The sequence below is a fragment of the Glandiceps talaboti genome, chromosome 15 (assembly GCF_964340395.1).
Source record: "Glandiceps talaboti chromosome 15, keGlaTala1.1, whole genome shotgun sequence".
Classification (NCBI taxonomy): domain Eukaryota; kingdom Metazoa; phylum Hemichordata; class Enteropneusta; family Spengelidae; genus Glandiceps; species Glandiceps talaboti.
The window spans coordinates 8,126,155-8,148,654 of record NC_135563.1 but is presented as its reverse complement, the minus strand read 5'-3'; the positions used below and the strand labels follow the sequence as shown (position 1 = coordinate 8,148,654).

Sequence of the window (22,500 nt, the reverse complement as noted above, 5' to 3'; positions counted from 1 at the left end):
TTCCCTAAGATTTCGTCCGATTTCAGGAATCCGAACTGTTCGTTGTAGATGAAGTCCTCCTCAGCTGCTAGCGTTTGGTTCACCCACTCTGTGTTGTCGTAGTCCGGTAACTGACCCCCTAACTCAGCAGGTAAAAGTGCAGATGGGATGTAGTCGTGTAGGCTGCCATATTCTTGACCATGAAAGTGTAACTATAAAGAGAGGCGAAACATTCTGTCAACCATGGTTGGAAGCAAATTAAGTATCTATATCTATCTCTATTTTAGTCTAGTTCCTATACAGTACTAGTATCGTTACGATTTACACCTTCACTCACAGACTGTGGTTTAGACCACAGTTGGCAACCTGACTATTTCTGTTCTGTCTGCCTGTTTGTCTGACAGTCTCTGTGCCTCTGTCTACATGTATCTCTCTGTTTCTGTCTCAGTCTGTCTCTTTGTCTCTTTCTTCCTTTGTCTCTCAGTCTGTCTCCTCTCTCTCCTCCTACTCTCTCTCGCTCTGTCTTTCTTTGTTTCTCTGTCTCTCTGCCTGTCTCTGTCCCTGTCTGTCTCTGTCTCTGCCTCTTTGTTTCTCTGTCTGTCTAGACCTCTCACTTTCTGTCTCTGTCTTTAACGCCCTGTCTCTTTCTTTCTCTGTCTGTCTGTCTGTCTCCCGCTCTCTCTCTCTCTCTCTCTCTCTCTCTCTCTCTCTCTCTCTCTCTCTCTCTCTCTCTCTCTCTCTCTCTCTCTCTCTCTCTCTCTCTCTCTCTCTCTCTCTCTCTCAATAATGCTAGCAGTAACAATTTCCATCCTCAAAGTATAATTATGACACAGAACATACAAAGTAACCATTCATTCCTGTAAGGACCAACCATATCACCATAGTTACATAATATACTTACCCGTTTCTTTAGCTTCTCTGTCAGCAATGGTCTTATAAAAGCGAAGAGGGTTTCAAACAGATCTGGTTGCCTGACGTAATGTATAGCCTTCATTCTGAGCGGCATTGCATTCTGGGAAGACAATGCAGAAAATGTTTTCAAAAAAGTGATTTGCTTCTCACTACATCAAAGTACAACAGCCGTCATATTTCATATACCCTTGCTGACAGACTGGAATTCAATTTAAAATACTGAAAATTGAACAAAGCCAGCAGACTGTGAGAGAGCTCGAGTCCAGTACAGTATATAGCGCTCAAGCCTGGTAAGATCATGTAAGTCTTAATAAAATAATTTGTGAACATCTCCATCTCATATTCCAAAATTTGATAAAACAAAAATACTAGGCCGGGCCTTGTTCGAGTGCGGGCGCTGTGAACTCGAGAAACTCAAAAAATGTCATTCTCAATATTTTTTATCTTAAATATGTATGATATGCAAATCGCCCTCGGTTGTGTAATGAATAAATTAAAGCTTTATGTAAATTGATTGATACGAGATTTCAGTGCAGGTGGAAAATGTTGATATGTTACGAATAAGTCATTTTCATACTAATTTACTTATATTACTAATAACTGACACTAGAGGCAAATCATGGATCCTTCGAAATAGCTTACTTAGCCAAACCTAGCCTCGGTTACCCAGCCTCTCTGACTTCTGCCACTCCAGGAGAAAGAGAGCCCCCCCCCCCCGTGGCAGAGGCTAGGAAAGCGATACTAAGCCAAACCAGAAAATTGACATTTTCAGCATATTTCCATGAGGATTTTATCGTGCCTTACCATGTAAACGTCGTTCATCTTCCTCATCACCAAGGGACCCAAATGTTTCATGTGCTTTTTATTCAGTCCTGCATAATCAGCAACAAATACCAAACCATTCACCTGCACATCTTCATCGGATAATAAAACCTCCAATGACATCAGTTGAGCTTTTATGCCATCAAATATATCAAACTTTTCAGGGTCCCAGTTACCTTGTGGTATATAGAAAAAATGTCAACGTTAGGAACAGCGTTTCGGCGTCTCTGAGAAGTGTAAAGACCATAAGACCAACTTTGTGTGTGTGTGTGTGTGTGTGTGTGTGTGTGTGTGTGTGTGTGTGTGTCATGTATACATACATACATACATACATACATACATACATACATACATACATACATACATACATACATGCGCACGCACGCACGCACGCACGAACAAACAAACAAACAAACGAACGAACGAACGAACGCACATGAGGTAGATATTTTAACAAGCCTGGGGGAGTCGAAGATGATGTTTTAGAGAAAGGAACTTGGGGGTGGGGTCACTTTTTAGCACGACGGAATCGGAAGAGGGGCATATTTACGCAAAGGCAGGGCCTGTCCAATGTCCGATCTTACCTATTTTTGTGACGAGAATGGTTCTTCCCTCTTTATCTTTTTCTGAACAAATCATGGAATTTGGTATGGCATAAATTTGCTTGACGGTTGACGGTTTGTAATTGTCAAACATATCGGTGTAATCTTTACGAACTTGGTAATAATGAACCAACATTTTGAAGGCCTTATCCACGTTGAATTTTTTGTTTCTCAGAAATCGCAGTAAAAACGCAGCATCTGGGCGAAATTTGATATCTGGTCTGGTTTTAAACAAGGCGCGTAGTTCATCTATTTTCTGTTGTCTAGTTTCTGGATCCTCGTTCAACTCTTCTTTAGCTTTCTTTAAGTTCGCTTCACTCAACGTACACTTGTAAGGTTGGTTCGCTTTTTCCGACATTTTGACTGAAAAAGTATGAAACATCTCATTTTAAGTTTTAGATGAAGATGAAGATGATATCAAAACAACAAAAACAAAAACAACAATAACAAATAAGAAGAAGAAGAAGAACAACAACAACAACAACAACAACAACGACAACAACAACAACACTATCAACAAAATTTGTTATTGTTATTACTACTACGACTTTAACATTTGCAAATCAATCTGTTGGAGGCACTGACACCTTTGGTCTCCATTTTGCTCTCGATAATACTAGTATACAAAATTATTTATATTACTAGTACGCATGAGCAAGTATGGAAATCCAGAAATTGGTCAAACGAAACATTGAAGTACTGCCCGTTTCATGTAATAGTGTTCACTGACTCTGTTTGATACAACCGCCTAGAAATTGAACCAAGAAGAACCTACGCATGCTACAGTTCGAGATAGCAAGACTGAATGAATGCAGTTTCTTGCTACATTTTGATGTCTAAATGAAATGAACTACTATCATGCAGACATCAAAACATTGGCGCTCTAGGCGGTTGTATCAAACAGAGCATGTGACCAGTAACATGAAACGGGCAGTATATCTTACACCAAAAGTCCCGGTAATGCAGGTGTAACACTTAGAGTGTTTAACACCGTTAATGTTCAGTGGATAGCCTTAGAAGAGAATTTTCCACTACGTCATCATTTCTGATAACGTCGCTTAAGTCCAGTAACCTTATTTGACCTTTTTTCGTCTGTAGTTCTAGTCCAACAGCATTACGTCACCATCCACGTGTCCCCGTGTTTGATATGAGTCACAACGACGAGTCATTGTAGGGGGGGGGGCGGACTTTCACAACATGTCTATGCAATATCAATAAATATTGCGTTTACAGCGCACATTGCATGCATTTGAATGACAAGCAAAAACAGCTCCCAAGTATCACGTGACTTCTATACTATAACAGTCTCTGTGTATTATGCATGTGACAACTATAGTTGTACAATTTGCATTTTATGAACAGGAATACGCTATTACACTTAATACGACTTTTTAAAATCAAAATGTGGTTGATAATGTTTGTATCTTTGTAAAATATGACACTACGTGTTCACATCGTTCACATTTTCAACTTCAAATGACGGCGTTTTGACCCCCTTATCCCTGATGTGCGGTGCTGATAAACCAGAGTTCAAAATACGAACATTTATCTAACGATTTCGCAATATGGACTTTTGTCGAGAAATTAATGGCACACAAAGGTAGATATTCAACTTTGTATAAAAAGGAGGTAGGCCTCAGGTAATCACACTGAGCGCTAGTGACAATATACCGTACAGTGAATTTCCATGATGAAATCAGCCGCAGCGTCCATGATTTTTCCCCTGACCCATATATGATAAACTCGAAAAATGTCAATTAAAGATATACAACTCAAAAATCTCGACACCCTTCAACAAAATAGCTAATACGTTTTATAAAACTGACAATTGGCGAGAACGTGTCAATATTGAATTGGAATGATGTAGGCACGGATAGCGTTGTCTCGTATGGGTCACAAATATTGAAAAATGCGAATATTAAAAAACACACAAAAACTTGAAAACCCTGATATTTCTATTCGTTTTAAATGTGATCTTGATATGACGTGGGTAAACTCTAGTATGTCTCGTATTCAAAACGACTTACCTGTATTTTGAGTGTGAAGCGGTGAGTTGACGTTCTCGTATGATACACGGCGACCTTTGTTATGAGAATGGTCAGGTAAAACCAGGGGCTATTTTTATAGTCGGTTCAACGATTCCTAATTAATGGTTGATTTATAAATGACGACATACCATTGAATCGTTGCAAGTTTGTGTGAGTAATACTCACAATGCAATAATTCAACAAGGACCAGCGCTGACGTGATGACATGCTAGTCGCATATACTACCATACTGTCCTGAGACCGCACCTGCGTTAAATGTACATGCAATATACGCACAACCTATTTTACATGTATCTCTGAACCATGTCTTGGTCGATTTACAGGAACGCAGAACCGATAATACGTATGTTATTCACATGTTATTATATGTTTTGTATTTAGATTCTTGGAGAAGGACCGTTCCTCAAATGCTGTAGTCTGAGGTCGACATGCCCCATTTCTGTAAAACATTAACGTGTATTGTATCGGGGAGTAAAACGAACGAGTACCAAACTTTACTGAATGAAAAAGGGGTAAACTTTGATACGCTCAACATAATCATAAAAGGTTTTACTTTCGTACTGAAGGGGACATGCTTGCTCATTTGAAGAAACATAATCCCAGAGAAGTTTAATTTCAAAAGATTGCCATGTTCCAACACCAGAAGGTGTAATCATTTTCTGGAATCAAACCCCATTTCAAGACACAGTTGTCCCTTGAGAGGTTAGCCACCATGTAAGGGTAATCAAAGATCAAAATCAGACTAATTTCTTCGAGTTTTTCAAAAGCTTATCACCACCAACAGTTGAACATGAGATAGGGTATGAGAAAACAGATAGATTCCAAAAACACAATATTTGAGGAATTGGAGTCTAATTGTACACAAGATGGAAAATAATGCCATCGGAAAGTTAAAACGAGGAAAGAGTCATGACCCAGACAGTACTATGAATGAGTTTTCATCAAATCATGTGAGGAAATATTAAGCTGTACAATACCAATTTTAGATAGTATCTTCAACTGTGTACTAGAAAAGGTTTGCTTCACAGAGAGTTGTCATCGTAGTGTCGAAGATACTATTAACTATCGTGAGATTAGTCTAGTAAGTCAGTTTTAATAGGGACACTTTTATGACTGCAATTATGGCTGCATGCTTGGTCAATATCTCAAGATAGTAGACAGACAGAGGCATACATACATACATACATACATACATACATACATACATACATACATACATACATACATACATACAGACAGACAGACAGACAGACATACATACACACACACACACACACATACATACATACATACATACATACATACATACATGCGTACAGACAGACAGACAGACAGACAGACGGACAGACAGGCACAGACCTAAAACATAATTAGCATTCTTTTGGAAGCTAAACAAGGTCCTGTTCCCTTGCATGTGTAAGTATAGGCGATAAATGTTTATTTCACTGACAAATGACCCACCAAAGCAACTGACATTGCATTCAACAAGAGACAAAATATGTTTCAGAATTCGTAAAACAAAACACAATGACCACATATTTTTCATTGTCTTTATTATTTAATCAATGGATAATTTACTTTGTCTCATGATTTGTGAATAATACATATTAAAATTTAAAATTAAGTACTATACATGGATTTTTTTGTGGAAGTGACACTTATTTATGTTGAAAGATCAACAGTTTTATTTGCTTTACCTGGAACATGTTTGTTTTTAGATTTAATAAATCCGAATTGTTCATTATAAATGAATTCTTCTTCTGCTGCGAGTGTTTTATTGACCCATTCTGTGTTGTCATATTCAAGTATCTGACCCCCTAGGTCACTGGGGAGGATCGATGATGGAATATGCTTGTGTAAGTTTTCGTATTCATCATTATGAAAATGTATCTATCAGAAGAAAAAAAACGGAAAATAAGATGAAGTCGGGAATAGCCATTTCATATTATACTATTCAACATATATTGGTTGCACGAACATATTTGTTTGGAGAAGGGGTAGTTGGCTTGGGAGCACAAATACAACACTTGGGGACACTTTCAATGCGAATAGTTGAGGTATATGTTTACACTTGTATGGCACAAATACATCAATTGATATTTACCATATTTGATCAGGTTGATAATTCACAATGTTCTTCTAACTATACAACTGAGCTGACCCCTTAGTCATGTCAGGTGTCATTGTTCGAGAGCTGAAAGGGCTGCTAATACAAACTCTGGTGTGACACCCATTTAAAGGGAAACGTCACTCCAGGAAATAAATATGTGTTCATAACCTTGGGTTCTGCAGAGTCATTTAAAAATGGAACTATTTCACTTCTATTGCTCTCATACTAGTCAGCCTTTGTCTGATGGGACTTAGCAGACATACATATTTATTAGCTGGACACTGAATATTCATGACTTTATCTGATGGTAATAAGCACTTAGGAGTCATGAATATTCAGTGTACATCTGATAAATATGCCTGCTAACTCCCATGAGTGTTGAACTAGTGCAAAATGTGAAATTTATGTGATGTGAAATCAAAAAATGACTCTGTATAACCCAAAGTTTATGAAAACACATCTATTTCCTGAAACGGCTTTCTCCTTTTAACTAACACCATTGGAAAATCCTTAAAAACTTTCTCACAATCAAGCAGAATTCTATGAATTTATGCTCATGCACAACGGATTCCAAAATCTATTTTGTTTCGATTAAAAATATCAAATTATCTTCATCTGAACTATATATTTCATAAACTGTCTAACCCCAAGGACTACTATATTATGCGTAACAATCGAACATGAACAAAATACTTACCCGGCTCTTTAATTTTGATGGAAGCAAAGGTTTCATTAATCCATAGAAAGCTTTAAAGATTCCCGGCTGATTAATGAAATGGCCTCCTTTAATTCTCATCGGCAAGGCTTTCTGAGGTGAGAGTTGTGAAAAAAGACAGGTTTTTACAGCTCGTTTCAAGTTATTGTTCATTGGCTCTGTTTGATTCAACCACGCAGAAACCAATAAGAAACTGTTCTACACCAAGATAGCAAGATTTCTTACTACATGTTGTCTATAAATGAAATAAACCATTTAAACATACTGCATCTTGATGCGGTCACCATTGTTTTGATGTCTGCATTTGATGTCTGCACGGCAGCAGGTTAGTTCATTTCATTTAGACAAAATGTCACAAGAAACTGTGTGTGTAACCTGTAGTCATTCAATCTTGCTATCTTAAAGCGTAGCATAACATGCAGTTTGTTATAGGTTTCTGCATGGTTGTATAGAACAGAGCTGGTGAACAGTAACTTGAAAGGGGTTGTACAACCAGTTTGGAACAGGTGATAGGTACAATATATACATATAACATAATGATATACATGTAACATTAAATTATATATGCAAATGAGTTTCAGTCAGTTATCATCATCTCAGGATACTTTTACGACCGACATACAAATATATGGGTGTGAAATACTTGTACATATACAGTGCAGAATACATAGTTGCCACTGTAGTAGGTTGGATGATTGACCTGGTAGAACTCAGTATTCTCTCCACACAGCCTGTGAACTCAGTAATTCAAACTCGGTCATTTGTATCGATACTATGCTTGGAACCTGATTGGTTGAAAAAGTCATATGATGCCTACATTGTTTGTCAAATTACCCGGATGTGACCTAGTTATCAGTATTCAGAAATGTGACCTCTGTACAAATAAACTCTAATATGAACATATGATTATATGATGAATATGATGGCCAAACCACTGACTTTACAGCCTGAGTGGAGAGATGTCGACCATCTAACCTGCACCACAGGCTAACTCTTACCAAATATGAATCGAAAATTTTCTTCATTAGGAATGGGCTAAGTTGTTTCATAATCCCCATGTCAAGTCGTTCAGAGTCAACTATGTATACTATACCATTGACTTGTATATCTTCGTCTGATAACATTGTCTCCAACATCATTAGGCGTGCTCTCACACTATCAAGAACACTGCATTTTCTTGGGTCCAGTTCTAAATTAGATTAAAATATAGAAAAGAAAACCTTGTTGAGAATTCAAGTGATGAAACCTTAAGTGACAATGGAATATTAAGTAAATCGTGTTATTTTTAATTTACATGTAACAACATGGATGCAAATATCAGGAAGGCTCAAGAACTCATATTTAAATGTCACTGGGCTCAGAATTCTAACACTCACTTTTTTGTATGAATAAATCTATCTTAATATTGAAGTTATATTTTGCACAAATTTCGTTTTTGGTTAGGGTCCATATCTATAAGTCTCCTCAACCAATGTGAATGCCAGGCCATTATTACACTCAATTACAACAATTCACATATTTTGATATGCTGGTATACTTACCTACTTTGGTTAGAACAACGCACCTCCCATCCGAGTCTTTACCAGGACAAACCATTTCACTTTTCAATTCATAAAAGTGTTTTACAAAAGATGGTCTATAGTTTGTGAATATTTCTCCATAATCTCGTCTAACTTGATAATGGTGTACCAATGATTTAAATGCCCTATCAACCTCAAACTTTTTGTTCCTGAGAAATCGCAACAAGAATGCATCATCTTGACGGAATTTTATGTCTGGTCTGGTTTTAAACATTTCTATCAAGTCATTTAATTTCTCTTCCCGAGTCAAAGGATCTTCATTCAACTCTTCTTTGGCTTTCTTTAATGTCGCCTCACTGAGTGTACATTTGTAGGGTTGGCTGGCTTGTTCTGCCATCATGGTGGCTAAGGAGAAAATTAGTAATATGTGAATTTAGTGATAATATATAAGGGGCACTTATGTTCTGGTTCTGTTATGTTCAGCCTGTCTGTATGTGTGTATATGTGTATATACGCATGTGTGTGCATGCCTGTTTGTGTATCATCATTTTCTCAAAAACAGTTAATTCAACTGAACTGAAATTTGGTACAACTATTTTATGTGTGTAGGCTAATAAGAAGTTAATATTTTTTGAGTAAAATTCTATACATTGTAATGACCTAATTTGCATATCATTTGACAATATTTTTCCTTATATTACTTAAAGAAGGATTTGGTTAACTGAGCTAATACCTGGCAGATTGAGAGTCTATTGGTGGTGCAATGTTCATTTTTTCCTTGCACTGGATTCAATCACAGTAAGTACTTTGCATAATTAGCCTTGTTTACCAACATTATCTCAAATACTGTCTGTTCAAATGAATTTTTAATTTCGGTACACATGTTTTATATAGTTATAGTTATGTCCAGATCTGATTATTTTTTAATGAAAGCCATGTGCATACTAATTACACTTATTTGCATATGTACACATATTCCATGTAGTTATGTGCAGATCTGATTATTTTTAATGAAAGCTGTGCATATTAATTACTTATTTGCATATCATTTTACTGATTATTTTTAATGAAAGCCATGTGCATACTAATTACACTTATTACACACAAACAGACAGACAGACAGCCAGCCAGCCAGCCAGACAGACAAACAGACAGACAGACAGACAGACAGACAGACAGACAGACAGACGCATACCATCACCTTCCCTTAGAAGATAAAAATAAATTAGAGTGCCCTCAATCAAATATTCACCAAAATAAAGTCCCTGTCTCTAATATAGCTTAGCTTAACCAATCTTTCCAGAGTTCCTGTAAATTCATGCATAACATTGTTAGATACTAGTATCTCACAAAGAACCTGACTCAGACAGACACACAAATATACAGTAGTAAACATTAGCTGCAATAATTGTAGCGTTATTTTTAGGGTTTTTTTAAAGCTGTGATTTTCGAAACACAAAACCATAAACATTAAAACTTTTGATAAAACATTCAAGGCATAGTCAATATTAACGCTACAAATTTACAATTATTGCAGCTAAGGTAAATTTGTAACATCTGGTCTGAACTTTGGTTACTATAGTAACCATACAACACATTTTATCGATGTCACAAACAGACGGACAAACACTGAAAAAAAACTGAGGAAAATGACCTCTGGCGGAGGCAACATTTTTTAACCATTGCAAGCGTACAACTCCTTCTGACAGTGTCGCCCCCCCCCCCCCCCTATTGACCTTACGTCGTTCTATTGTAGCGATCCCAGAAAAAATAGGTCACCTCATGTCCCGGACGTATAAGCTTGAGTTTGTGTACGTCACAACACTAGTTTTTTACCTGACGTATTTTTGTACACAAACGTTTACCTACTTCACCGCGACAATGAATGAGAAAGACTTAAAAACAAACCGTTATCCTTACCGTTAGCTGACCTCAAATGGTTTAGACAAACACAGTCAGATATCTGTGTGTTCAACGAAAGTGGTATACTTGACCTGAACAGAAGTGCATGACGGGAAATAAACCTACGTCGTGTCACCGTGAACGTCAAGACACGACATACACATTAAATTCTTATATATTTCGAGGAGCGATGACTCATAAACATACATCTACATATTTAATTAGGTTGTAAAACGTAACTTCCAATATTAAATAGTCCTGTTTTCAATTTGGAGACATATAACTCGTTCCCCAGGGATCGTTCTCTCTTTCGGATAGTGCTTCCCTACCCACATTCCTAATGATACAGTACTAGTATCAATACATGCAGTATGTGAACTGCACGGCAAGTTAGTTTCTACTTGAGAAAGTAAACAACGTCTTTCACACACAAATCGTGTGAGTGCACAACGACAGTCCTTGACTGTCCGTCGCTGTACAGTGTGTTGTGTGCTTTTATATTCTAGATTTGTTGTCTGTGTGAACAATATAAGTTATGATAATAATAAGCATGGTTACGAGTGAACGATTGGTTTGGTGTGTTTATTAGCACGTAGTAGTCATCACCAACTTTTTAGACATCGGTTGTTGCAACGGTGTCTGGTCGTTTCGCCCCATAACCAGTTCGCCCCAGCGGTTTGGTCGTTTCGCCCCATAGGTTTGCCTTGTCATCAACAATGTACCGAATTACATGGTAGTCTCGGTTACCTAGCCTCTTGCCGTTGAGAGGGCTACACCCCCACCCCACCCCGATGTTGAAGTTCGGACTCTATTTATTCTCTTATTCAAAGCAACACACCAGACAACCCACACTTCAAAAGGCACAATTGCCCTGTGTTATTAAAGAAAAAGACAAAAATCAATGGCAACGCTCTGTTCAGCAAAGGTTACCAACGCCTTTGGTAGTAAGTGATAATATAACACAGGCAATCAACACAGTATATTGTCTGAGGAGAAAATCACAGATGCATTTCATCAACTTTAGTTTGATTTTAATAGGTGTATTCATAGAAATGTCTTCAGTTGTAGGTGAAAAGCACGAGTGCATTTCATTCATAGAAATACCTTCATCAGTTGTGAGTGAAAATTACGTGTGTATTTCATCTGTGGAAATGTCTTCAGATGGAGGTGAAAATCACTGAAGAGTGCTTTTCATTCGTGGAATTGTCTTCAGTTGCAGGTGAAAATCACAAGTGTTTTTCAGTCGTGGAATTCGAAATGTCTTGAGTTGTAGGTGAAAATCACGAGTGTTTTTCATTCGTGACTCAATGTCTTCAGTTGTAGGTGAAAATCACGAGTGTATTTCATTTGTGTAAATGTCTCCTTGGGTGTAAATTACAAGTGCAGTTCATATATAGCAATGTGGATATATATGTATGTTTTCAGTTCTGTGTGTGAAGTATTTGTTATCCGCCTTTCATCAGCCTATATCTTTAGATTTCAACATAATACTGTAAACTATACCCTGTCATTTATTTTGTTACAGCTTCTTTATTTCCTGGCAACATATTTCTTTTTAGATTTAATAAAACCGAATTGTTCATTGTAAATGAATTCTTCTTCTGCTGCGAGTGTTTTATTCACCCATTCTGTGTTGTCGTATTCAGGTATCTGACCCCCTAGGCCACTTGGGAGGATCGATGATGGAACATGTTTATGTAATGTTTCGTATTCGTCGCCATGGATAAATACCTGTTCAGCAAAACAGATAAAATGAAAAAAAGAAATGTTTAATTCATCTGGTCTGGAATTATGATGGTAAGCTTACAACGACATGTATGGTTTTGGTGTTTGGTGCATTGTCTTAAAATCGACATGTATGCATTCATTCATGCATGCACGCATACACATGCACGCGCGCGCACGCACACCCACGCCATAAGTAGTGCATACATACTTACCCTTCGTTTTATCTTATCGGGGAGAAACGGTCTTACTATGGTGTAGAAAGCCTTGAAAAAGCCTGACGGTCGTACCGAGTGAGCTCCTTTGATTCTTATCGGCACGGAGTTCTGTAGATGGAAAGAAAAAGACCAATGCTAAAAAGGGAACATCGCCCCAGGAAATAAGGGTATTTTCATAAAGTTTGGGTTCTGTTGATGAATCATGTCTTGATTTCACATCGCATAAATTTCGCCCAATCGCCAAGAAACACCAAATTGTCACGTCTATTATGCTAGCAATGGGTACATGAATATGTATTAGATGAACAATGAATATGTATTAGATTAACAATGTATATTCATAACTTTATCTATAGGTAATAACCAGTCACGAATATGTAACGGTTGACAACAGTCATAGATTCGGTATTTACGAAAAAGTGTTGTGATAATTATCGTATTTCTGATGATGTATGTTTGATGTATGTGTTAGATTTCTATGTATGCCTACCACATAAGAATCCACTATTTTCTTCATTACCCAAGGACTTCCTTGTTTAAGAAACCGCCAATCAATTGCTTCACAGTCGATGACGTAGACAATGCCATTCACGTGTATGTCTTCATCTTGTAGCAGTGTTTCTAACAGCATGAGAATGGCTCTTATGCAGTCGAGCAGAGAACAATCATTGGTTGCCATATCTAGATTCAAGAAGTACATAAACGTTTATACCGCCAGTTTCATATTAGTATTCACTGACTCTTTTTAATACAACCACACAGAAACCAAGAAGAACCTGCACATGCTACACTTTGAGACAACAAGATAGCAATTGCTTGCTACATTTTGTCTAAATAAAATAATAAGGTACTAGACACGCAGACACACGTGCGCCTATGTTTTGATGTCTGCATGGTAGCACCTTAGTCCATTTCATATACAACATGCCCGACAACATGTCGCCATATTTATTCAATTTTGCTACTATCTTTATCAAGTGTCGCATGTGCAGTTTCTTATTGGGTTCTGCATGGTTGTATCAAACAGAGCCAGTGAACACTAACATGAAATGGCCTGTATCATCATCGTTATTGACGATTGAGGAGACCAATTTGTGATCTCGGTTTGAATATACACGAATGTCTCTCCCCAACGATTTGATGATAAATGTGCTCGGCTCGAGAAGGGTGGATGAGTTAGGATAATTTCCTGGTCCTGTATCCTAAACGCGTAAACCAATTAAATCACACCCCAATCGCACTGTGATGGTAAATAACTTCTTAAGTAATTAATAACAATAATTCTAATGCTAAATTTGGAAGAAAAAACAGTTGCACTAATGTCATTGGTATTAACATTAGTTTGAACACCTTTTAATAACTCCAACCCTTCATATTGATTGTTATCTCATCGACATTATTTTCACAATTTGCTTCGTATGTGTCACTTCAGTCCTATTACAATTGAAACCATTTAACCTGAAACAGAGTGTGGTCTAGCTCGCCCAAACTCGTAGTAATAATATTGCTACATTTTTCTTACATGCTAGTATGATCTTAGCAGATTGTTACATTACGGTGGTTATACAGTACTGTACTTTTTGTTTGCAAATGTGTTGTTGAGCCAGACGATGCTAGCTATGCTACACGTTTAGCTTTTCTGAAACAAAAGGTAGTTCGAGTGACAAAAATCTCACGAGCATCGCTACATTATATCAGCTGGTTGAACAAAAAATGTCACTTCAAACACTTACATTTTATCGTTTGGCACGACAAACATCCCACTAACATTTCTACATTTTCTCTCTGTGAGATATCTTTAAATGATGCCCAAAATGCAATAATTGCACTGAAATTTTTGTCTATTTTGATGAAAAATTAGGCAATTTTACTTAGCAAGATTTTGTCACGGCAGACGATAAAATGTGAAAACGGGGACTGTTTGTCGTTTCGGGTTAACTGGCTTTTACTGGAATAACAACTTACTTGGCCTGATTGCGAGGATTGTTCTTCCATCCGAGTCTTTACCAGGGCAAACCATTGCCTGATTCAGATCGAAGTAGTGTTTTATAAAGGATGGTCGATAATTTGTAAATATTTCTCCATAATCTCGTCTAACTTGATAATGGTGAACCAATGATTTAAATGCCCTATCAACCTCAAACTTTTTGTTCCTGAGAAATCGCAACAAGAATGCATCATCTTGACGGAATCTTATGTCCGGTCTGGTTTTAAACATTTCTATCAAGTCATTTAATTTCTCTTCTCTAGTCAAAGGATCTTCATTCAACTCTTCTTTGGCTTTCTTTAATGTCGCCTCACTGAGTGTACATTTGTAGGGTTGTCTGGCTTGTTCTGTCATCATGGTGACTGAAAGAGAAACGCAGGATATAGAGACGGACTTGTACACATTGTATTGCTGCAAAGGTTTGGTCATTCAAAGTGTGTTGTATTTTTCTAACATGAATGGACGGAGTTGTCATGTGTACATCGACGCGAAATATAAATACAACATCAGCAATATACAGTTTCTCTCCTCAGTCAACTGCCATGTTGACTGAAAGAGAAACACGGACTGGTTGTGGGAGGGGGACTGCCGTAGATGGCAATACTAGGATGGTACGAGAGGAAATTGACTCCTTCAATACTGAACATATACCACTCTCAGGTTTGCTGTAAAGTATGGCGAAAAAGTTGACGCTTCGACCCTACACGGGAGGTCTCCACTGTCTATAGAACATGGCAAAATAGAACAAGTGGACATCATTCAATTTTGCAGTACTGAAAATAATTACATTATTATTGTAATATCCTAAAACAAGAATAGTGATTGAAAAAAACCCAGACAGGGCTGTAATATTTTGAAAAATTATGGTCTGGTGAAAATAGCGAATACAATTCAAAGTTACCTTGAGGTGTACGTCTAACTTCCGAAAGTTGACAGCGGCAAACGACAATCAAGAGTAATTCCTATAATGTATTTTTTTAGCATCATAGGGAGCACTTTTCACTTTTGTTTGTAATTCGCCGCTGTTGTGCACACATTGTATGGCTACATGCGCAAAATGTCGGTCTTCCATATGAATAACAAACCAAGTTATATCACGTGCATATTGAAAAAAAATTACCACAAATACCATATTAAAATGTGTACTCGGCTGACTACTTTGAAGTTCGTGGATATTGTTTTTAAGTTTAATTTGTCGTGTTGTGAAACATCGATCTAGTTGAAGAAAACAACGAATATTTTATATCAGCTGTGATTCTATATGTCTTACGCACTAATTGGACGACCAGTTACCTCTGAGAGAGTTGGCAAAGGTTTTACAATATCTTTTTCAGTGTTAAAGCTCAGACTATAGTTATAGTGACCCAAAGTGAAATTCTCATAAAAAATGTAGAAGGCTGATATAACACTCAAACACATTCGAAAGAAGGTCACCATTAAGAAAAAACAAAGGTGGATTTTAATAGCACAAATCACGTTGAATCGGGTGTATTCTCCGATGACCTTTGAACATAGCTATAGCATGGCGCACATATCGCAACATGCATATGCTGAATCTACTCGTAAAAACCTACCAAAAAAAGGCCAGGGGTCAGAAATAAGTTGTCCACGGCAATATTTCAGTACATGCGATTGAAAGGCATTGTATCGATCTGAAATAATAGTATCCGTTCATCCCGATCAGGTTTTTAACTCAATGTTACGTACCATTTAATTAAAAAAATAGTTCATCTCGATTTGGATATTAAATACAAATTTTGTCATATTGATGCAGTTTCGTAAAATGGCAATTATGTTGGGTTTGACATTTTTTGTTGTAAAGTCCAATCATCCCATATTATAGAGGGAGTGGTATTTGAATGATGATATTCAAATCAAAGTAACCTGTCTGCCTCTCGTACGGCCATAATCCATGCAATGTTTAATACAAAGCTTTCCAACATAGATATTACTGTGCAGGAACACATGTTACATATTTGTTTTTGAATTAAAAAAATGAACAAAAACAGATTCTATTCGCACGCATAGAGCTATTTTATGTGATCGTACAGAACATGAATAAAAGCATGAACTAATCTCGTGACAATGTGTGTTGACGCTCTTGTGCGCGCATGAATACATATACATACATACATACATACATACATACATACATTCATACATACATACATACATACATACATACATACATACATACATACATACATACATACATACATACACAAATATATACATGCATACATGCACACATGCACACATACATACATACATACATACATACATACATACATACATACATACATACATACATACATACATACATACATACATACATACATACATACATACATACACACATACACACACATACACACATAAACACACACACACACACACACACACAACCAGTTAAGATATGGCAAACCATCAATTTTTAAAGCTCGAAATATAACAAACCAAAGTGACCTTGCCTAACTACATAATGTAAATGTCACTTAAGAAATGCATTCATTTGACATACTTCTACATATAGTATATTCGTTCTACCACTTACACTTCAGTATATACTCTACTTCCTAACTATATTTACAAATACCACTCGGAGTGGAAAAAGTTTATCACAGACAGGATATTCATATAACGACGTACCTGTGGACGGTGTCAAAAATGTCTACACGTATAGAGAGTGCTGCGAGTCAAATATTCGTTAGAGTGAAGTGAGTGTACATCAAGGTCTTGGGTACAATGGATGGTGACCTTACTAGCATTGCATCATGGGAGATGAGATGTACATTTGTAAGTGTTCAAGCCAGACTGTTTAGTTGGCTTTTACGCCTTGTAGTAGCGAAAAAGGGGTAAATGACTAAATGACTAAATTTTACACTTACATCACAGACAAGTAAGAGTATGTGGTTTAAAGTGGCCATATGGATGAGAATTTGGTATTTATTTTGGATTTTTATTTGATAAAACAGCATCACCATGTTTTTCTACTAGAAAAAATAATGTGAAAGAACATATACAAAGTCCACGTTCATAATTCAATACATTGAAAATAGATGCAAAAAAGTGTAAAAAGTTTGTTATTGTACGTACAATAACAAACATTTTACACATTGTTTAATGTTTTGCAGTTTATTGAGTTGTGAACATAGACTTGGTATATGTTATTTCACACAGTGGGAAATGTGGAAGTATTCTCAGTTGAGAGTGAAAATCATGAGTGTACTTCTTTCACCATGATATGGAAATGTCTTCAGTTGTCTATGATCGAGTATCTTCATCTCCTATAAAGTGGGAATGTATTCAGTTGTACGTGAAAATCAGGAGTATATGGCACCACTATAACAATGAAAATGTGTTCTGTTGTATGTGGAAGTAACTGCTGCATATTATCCACCGTGGATATGTTTTCAATTGCATGGGAAAATATCCAGCGAATTTCATCCACTATGGACATGTCTTGAGTTGTGTGTGGAAATCACGAGTGCATTTCACCAACTATGGACATGTCTTGAGTTGTGTGTGAAAATCACGAGTGCATTTCATCAACTATATGGACATATCTTGAATTGTGTGTGAAAATCACGAGTGCATTTCATCAAACTATGGACATGTCTTAAGCTGTGTGTGAAATCATGAGTACATTTCATCAAACTATGGACATGTCTTCAGCTGTGTGTGAAATCATGAGTACATTTCACCAACTATGGACATGTCTTCAGTTGTGTGAAAACCACGATTTTATCTGCCATAATGAGGGAGTGTCATAAGTTGTCATCATATAATAGAGTACTGTAAAATTTACCCTGTCATTTATTTATTTTTGTTACAGCTTCTTTATTTCCCTGACGCATGTTTCTTTTTAGATTTAATAAAACCGAATTGTTCATTGTAAATGAATTCTTCTTCTGCTGCGAGTGTTTTATTCACCCATTCTGTGTTGTCATATTCGGGTATCTGACCCCCTAGGTCACTGGGGAGGATCGATGATGGAACATGCTTATGTAAATTTTCGTATTCTTCACTATGGAAATGTATCTGTTCAGAAAAAAAGAGAAGGTAAAAATTATATTACCCTAAAATTATAATGTTGTAATGACATGGTTTTGGTGTCAGACGTGTTGCCAAATGAGACACGCACACACACGCACGCACGCACGCACGCACGCACGCACACACACACACACACACACACACACATACACACACACACATACACACACACACACACACACTGTTTTGTTGAACTGTCTGTGCCCAACAATAACTCCAACTTTTATTGTTTTCATTATTACTATTAATTTTATGGAATTTAGAAATTTAACCTGTATGGCAGTCTTTCTTTCAACCCTTTTGCAGGCTGTCAGGATTCTCGCTAGTAAGTGTATGCAAGATTAATTCCGCTAACGCATGCAAAATGAAAACTAACATATCTTATGTGGTGCCGTAAAGAGGCACGAGCTTTACGACGATAATATGAAGTTAAAAATAGCTTGTACTATACTAGTAGTATGCTAGAATATGTTAATTTATGTAAACTGCTCTGTTTTAGTTCATCTGTGGTGGCAGTGTGTTAGTTTTATACACCTTGCAACGGGGTTCATTGACAAAACCGGGTTCATAGACGCAAACTTACTAGAAATCTAGTCATTAGAGGAGGTTTCGCTTCAGTTTGCAAATACTTGTAAACAATGTATCAAGATTAGTGAGAATGATCACAATGTTTGATATTGAGATAGACATAATAAAGATAACACACAAATATCCCTTACACACAGTCTATGCTCTGTATTTTCCAAACCAAAACAAATACAAATGTAACAAAATTCAGAACAGACACTGTATTAGGGATGTCTGTGTGTTATCTTTATTGTGTCTATCTCAACATCAAACCTTGTTATCAGTCTTATTACATCGTTTAATAGCATTTGCGAGCTAAGACGAAATCTCCTGTGGAGAGTTCAAAATTGTCGAACTAGTTTTAGGTGTTTATTTTCAGTTCTAAGTCTCCATGACAATATGTTTGGGCACAGTCCCTCTATCACGGGTCTTCATATACTTACAGTACAGTACTTTAAGTATCACTTCTGTCATTAGAAGTCGAATAAGCTTTTAGAAGTCGACTTTGTCGGAGAAACTATAACTATATTGAATATATATATATATATATATATATATATATATATATATATATATATATATATATATATATATATATATATATATATATATATATATATATATATATATATATATATATATATATATACGTATATTGACATTTCGTTTATGTGGGCTTTTACATCATACACGTTTTTTTTCTTAGGTCAAAATATCGACAGCACTGCAGAAGGAAAAACATACAATGACACTCAAAAGTATACGCAAGTAATTAAATTCGCTTTTAAACAGGCAGATATGATTTAAAGGGTTTGGTGGCATTTATATGTTTGTTAGTCTTTATTTTCCAAAAAGGTCAAAATATTTGCAGCAATGCAGAAGGAATGGTATTAGAAAGGATGGCACTAATAAAATTTTACTCGCGAGACAGGCATACACATTTCGATTGTTTACCGTTTTAATTGTGACTCTCCAGATGTGTTTTTTCTCCCATGTCAATAGAGAGACAAACACAATAAAATTGTTTACAGTTTACATTGCGAAGTGCCAGACTATCATTGATCAATGTAGCCTATGTGATACTGAGATGTAGATATACTGGTATGAAGCTATGTTACAATTGTAAACTTTATTTGTTCAACAAAAGACGAGAAAACATATGGAGTTCAGGATAGCCTAGATAGAATCATGGCTAGTTGTGTGGGAATTTTGCTCTCGTATTCCCATACCACGCTTGGCCTTTTGCAAGTGGTTGTTTACTTTTATTGAAATGGAACTATGGTCAGAATAAAGACACACATTCTTACTAGGTTCTAAATTGTTCCCGCTGCCGGTGAGATGACGTCAATAGCGTCACCAAGGATCATTCAATCACAAAGGGATAAATTTCATGATGAACATAAGCGTATCGAAATGGGGTTGGGCGTCACCGCGGGAAATCTTATCAAATTTTCGGTTTGAATACAACCGTTACAGCAAAAGGCAAGGCGTGGTCGGAGATTGCGAGAGCAAAAATCCCAACACCTATGGATTCAAGGCTACGTTCATGATATCTTTCACCTCGTGTTAGAGGGACTGTGACCTCAAGTTGCACTTTATGCATCCTTGAGCACGACTGTCTGATCACAATATTGTTGTATACTCCGACCACTATAGAATAGCATATTACAGCAACATTTTATTTTCTCCTGTTCAAGATTTCACAAATAAGGATACGAAAATGTTCATTTTGTGTAAATTGTAATGCAAAAATATCGAATTAATGTCCTTAAAGTATGGATGGTAAATATGTATTAGGGGTTGATGCAATAAACAATTGTACTATGGCAAAAAAAAGGAATGGCGAATTGGTATGGTATAAATTATACTACAATATCGTCAAGGGGGGAGGGGAGGGGGTGAAAACAGAAATTTAAAACTGTAAGCTGAAGCTGACTGACAAACATAGAGAAAGTGATATGAAGTGAACATTTTGAATGATAGGGCAAGGTAGTGGTAACATTTGAGATTGTTTAAGCATTTTCATACTTTTTAATTATCTGATACACAAAGTTTGAAATATTAGTGTTTGTTAAACTGAAGTGATCCCTGACTCGCTGTCAATCAATCAATCAATCAATAAACCATTCTGGTGTATGTTGAAATCCCTTTAAAGAATGTAAAAGGACACCAAACGTTGCCTATACAACAAAAACACTATTTTACTAAAATAAGAATGACTTTTGACGAATCACAATACAATAGACAACAGAACCTACAATGGTTGGAATTTTCCACTGGTAGATTTGCAAAATGTTTTACATTTGTGATCCTATATAAGACACTGCACCTCAGCCTGAATTTCACAAAACGTTTTGAATTCGTTACTGTCCATACACCTGTTGACACACTGAAGACTGCGAGAATGGCGTTCCTGGCACAGAAGTTGATGTTTGTCACTGCCATTTTGGTGAGTATATATGTAATTCCTACACTAAAATTTACCCAGCATCTTATCTTCCTGTGGTAGTTTATCACACCGAATAAACATGTAGTCGCATACTGGTTGGGTATAATGCGAAACTTTCCACATTAAAAATCAGGTATATTAGGCCTAAAAAATTGTTTGGTTCCGGTTACCTAGCTGCAATAATTGTAGCGTCTTGGTGCGTTTTGAGGGTTTGTTCGTCTGTTTTGGTGACTTTTTAAGTTTTAGTGTTAAACCCGCACCTAACGCTACAATTCCTAGTGCAGGGATTCCAATCAGCTGATCCGATGCGGATCGGTATCGCACGTATCAATCCCTATTTTCGCCAAAATATCGACCTACCTACGGAAAAATCTGACATTTCCTAACCGCAACACTTCTTAGGAATCCCCCGCAGCACAATCGACGCCCCGATCTGCCCTTTCCCCCGTCAAAAACGGCCGCCGAAAATGCGAAACTAGACAATTTTGAAAACTTTCGCGGCTACGAGATCTCGGCAAATGTGACTGCGTGATCAACGACCTTCGTTTTCAAAATTGTCTTCTTTCGCATTTTTGGCGGCCGTTTTTGACGAAACAGACGAAAAAACCCTCAAAACCGCAACAAGACGCTACAACTATTGCAGCTACCGGTTACCCAACCCCACCCAGTTTTTCATTTTCATTTTTTCTTACGTATTCGAGAGAAAAAATAATAAAATCGTGAAGTCTCACAAGAAGTAATAGTGGATGCGAAAACTCACCTTAATTAAGTTAACAAGACAATATAAAACTATTCTTCCAATCTGTAATGGCTGTACATCTGATTGGAAGAAATAAATACCACAGAGACCATATGGAAAACAACGGGAAACATAACCACCTGAACTAG

General features: G+C 36.8%; 4 protein-coding genes across 4 annotated transcripts in view; all 4 read right to left on the bottom strand.

Moving 5' to 3' along the window:
• Nucleotides 1-2,673, bottom strand: part of LOC144446916 (alpha-tocopherol transfer protein-like) — a 2,740-nt gene extending 67 nt beyond the window's left edge. Inside the window, exons 1-4 of the mRNA XM_078136762.1 lie at nt 2,298-2,673; nt 1,696-1,889; nt 881-991; nt 1-191 (exon numbers count right to left, since the gene is read on the bottom strand). The exon at nt 1-191 is cut by the window's left edge and continues 67 nt beyond it. Of these exons, the coding sequence (XP_077992888.1) occupies nt 1-191; nt 881-991; nt 1,696-1,889; nt 2,298-2,673 (872 nt within the window). The remainder of the gene's footprint in view (nt 192-880; nt 992-1,695; nt 1,890-2,297) is intronic.
• Nucleotides 2,674-6,025: 3,352 nt separating this feature from the next.
• On the bottom strand, nt 6,026-10,685 carry LOC144446915 (alpha-tocopherol transfer protein-like). Its single transcript, XM_078136760.1, has 5 exons — nt 10,629-10,685; nt 8,730-9,113; nt 8,187-8,377; nt 7,171-7,281; nt 6,026-6,253 (listed from the first exon to the last, which is right to left on the bottom strand). Exons 2-5 carry the CDS (start codon nt 9,106-9,108, stop codon nt 6,026-6,028), a joined length of 909 nt encoding a protein of 302 aa, XP_077992886.1. The 5' UTR covers nt 9,109-9,113; nt 10,629-10,685.
• Nucleotides 10,686-12,140: 1,455 nt separating this feature from the next.
• LOC144446914 (alpha-tocopherol transfer protein-like) lies at nt 12,141-14,894 on the bottom strand. Its single transcript, XM_078136759.1, has 4 exons — nt 14,519-14,894; nt 13,044-13,234; nt 12,551-12,661; nt 12,141-12,341 (listed from the first exon to the last, which is right to left on the bottom strand). The coding sequence occupies exons 1-4, from the start codon at nt 14,892-14,894 to the stop codon at nt 12,141-12,143; spliced, it is 879 nt and encodes a 292-aa protein (XP_077992885.1).
• Nucleotides 14,895-18,301: 3,407 nt separating this feature from the next.
• Nucleotides 18,302-22,500, bottom strand: part of LOC144446913 (alpha-tocopherol transfer protein-like) — a 13,809-nt gene continuing 9,610 nt past the window's right edge. The window contains exon 6 of the mRNA XM_078136758.1: nt 18,302-18,581. Coding sequence (XP_077992884.1) covers nt 18,381-18,581 — 201 coding nt within the window. The 3' untranslated portion in view covers nt 18,302-18,380. The remainder of the gene's footprint in view (nt 18,582-22,500) is intronic.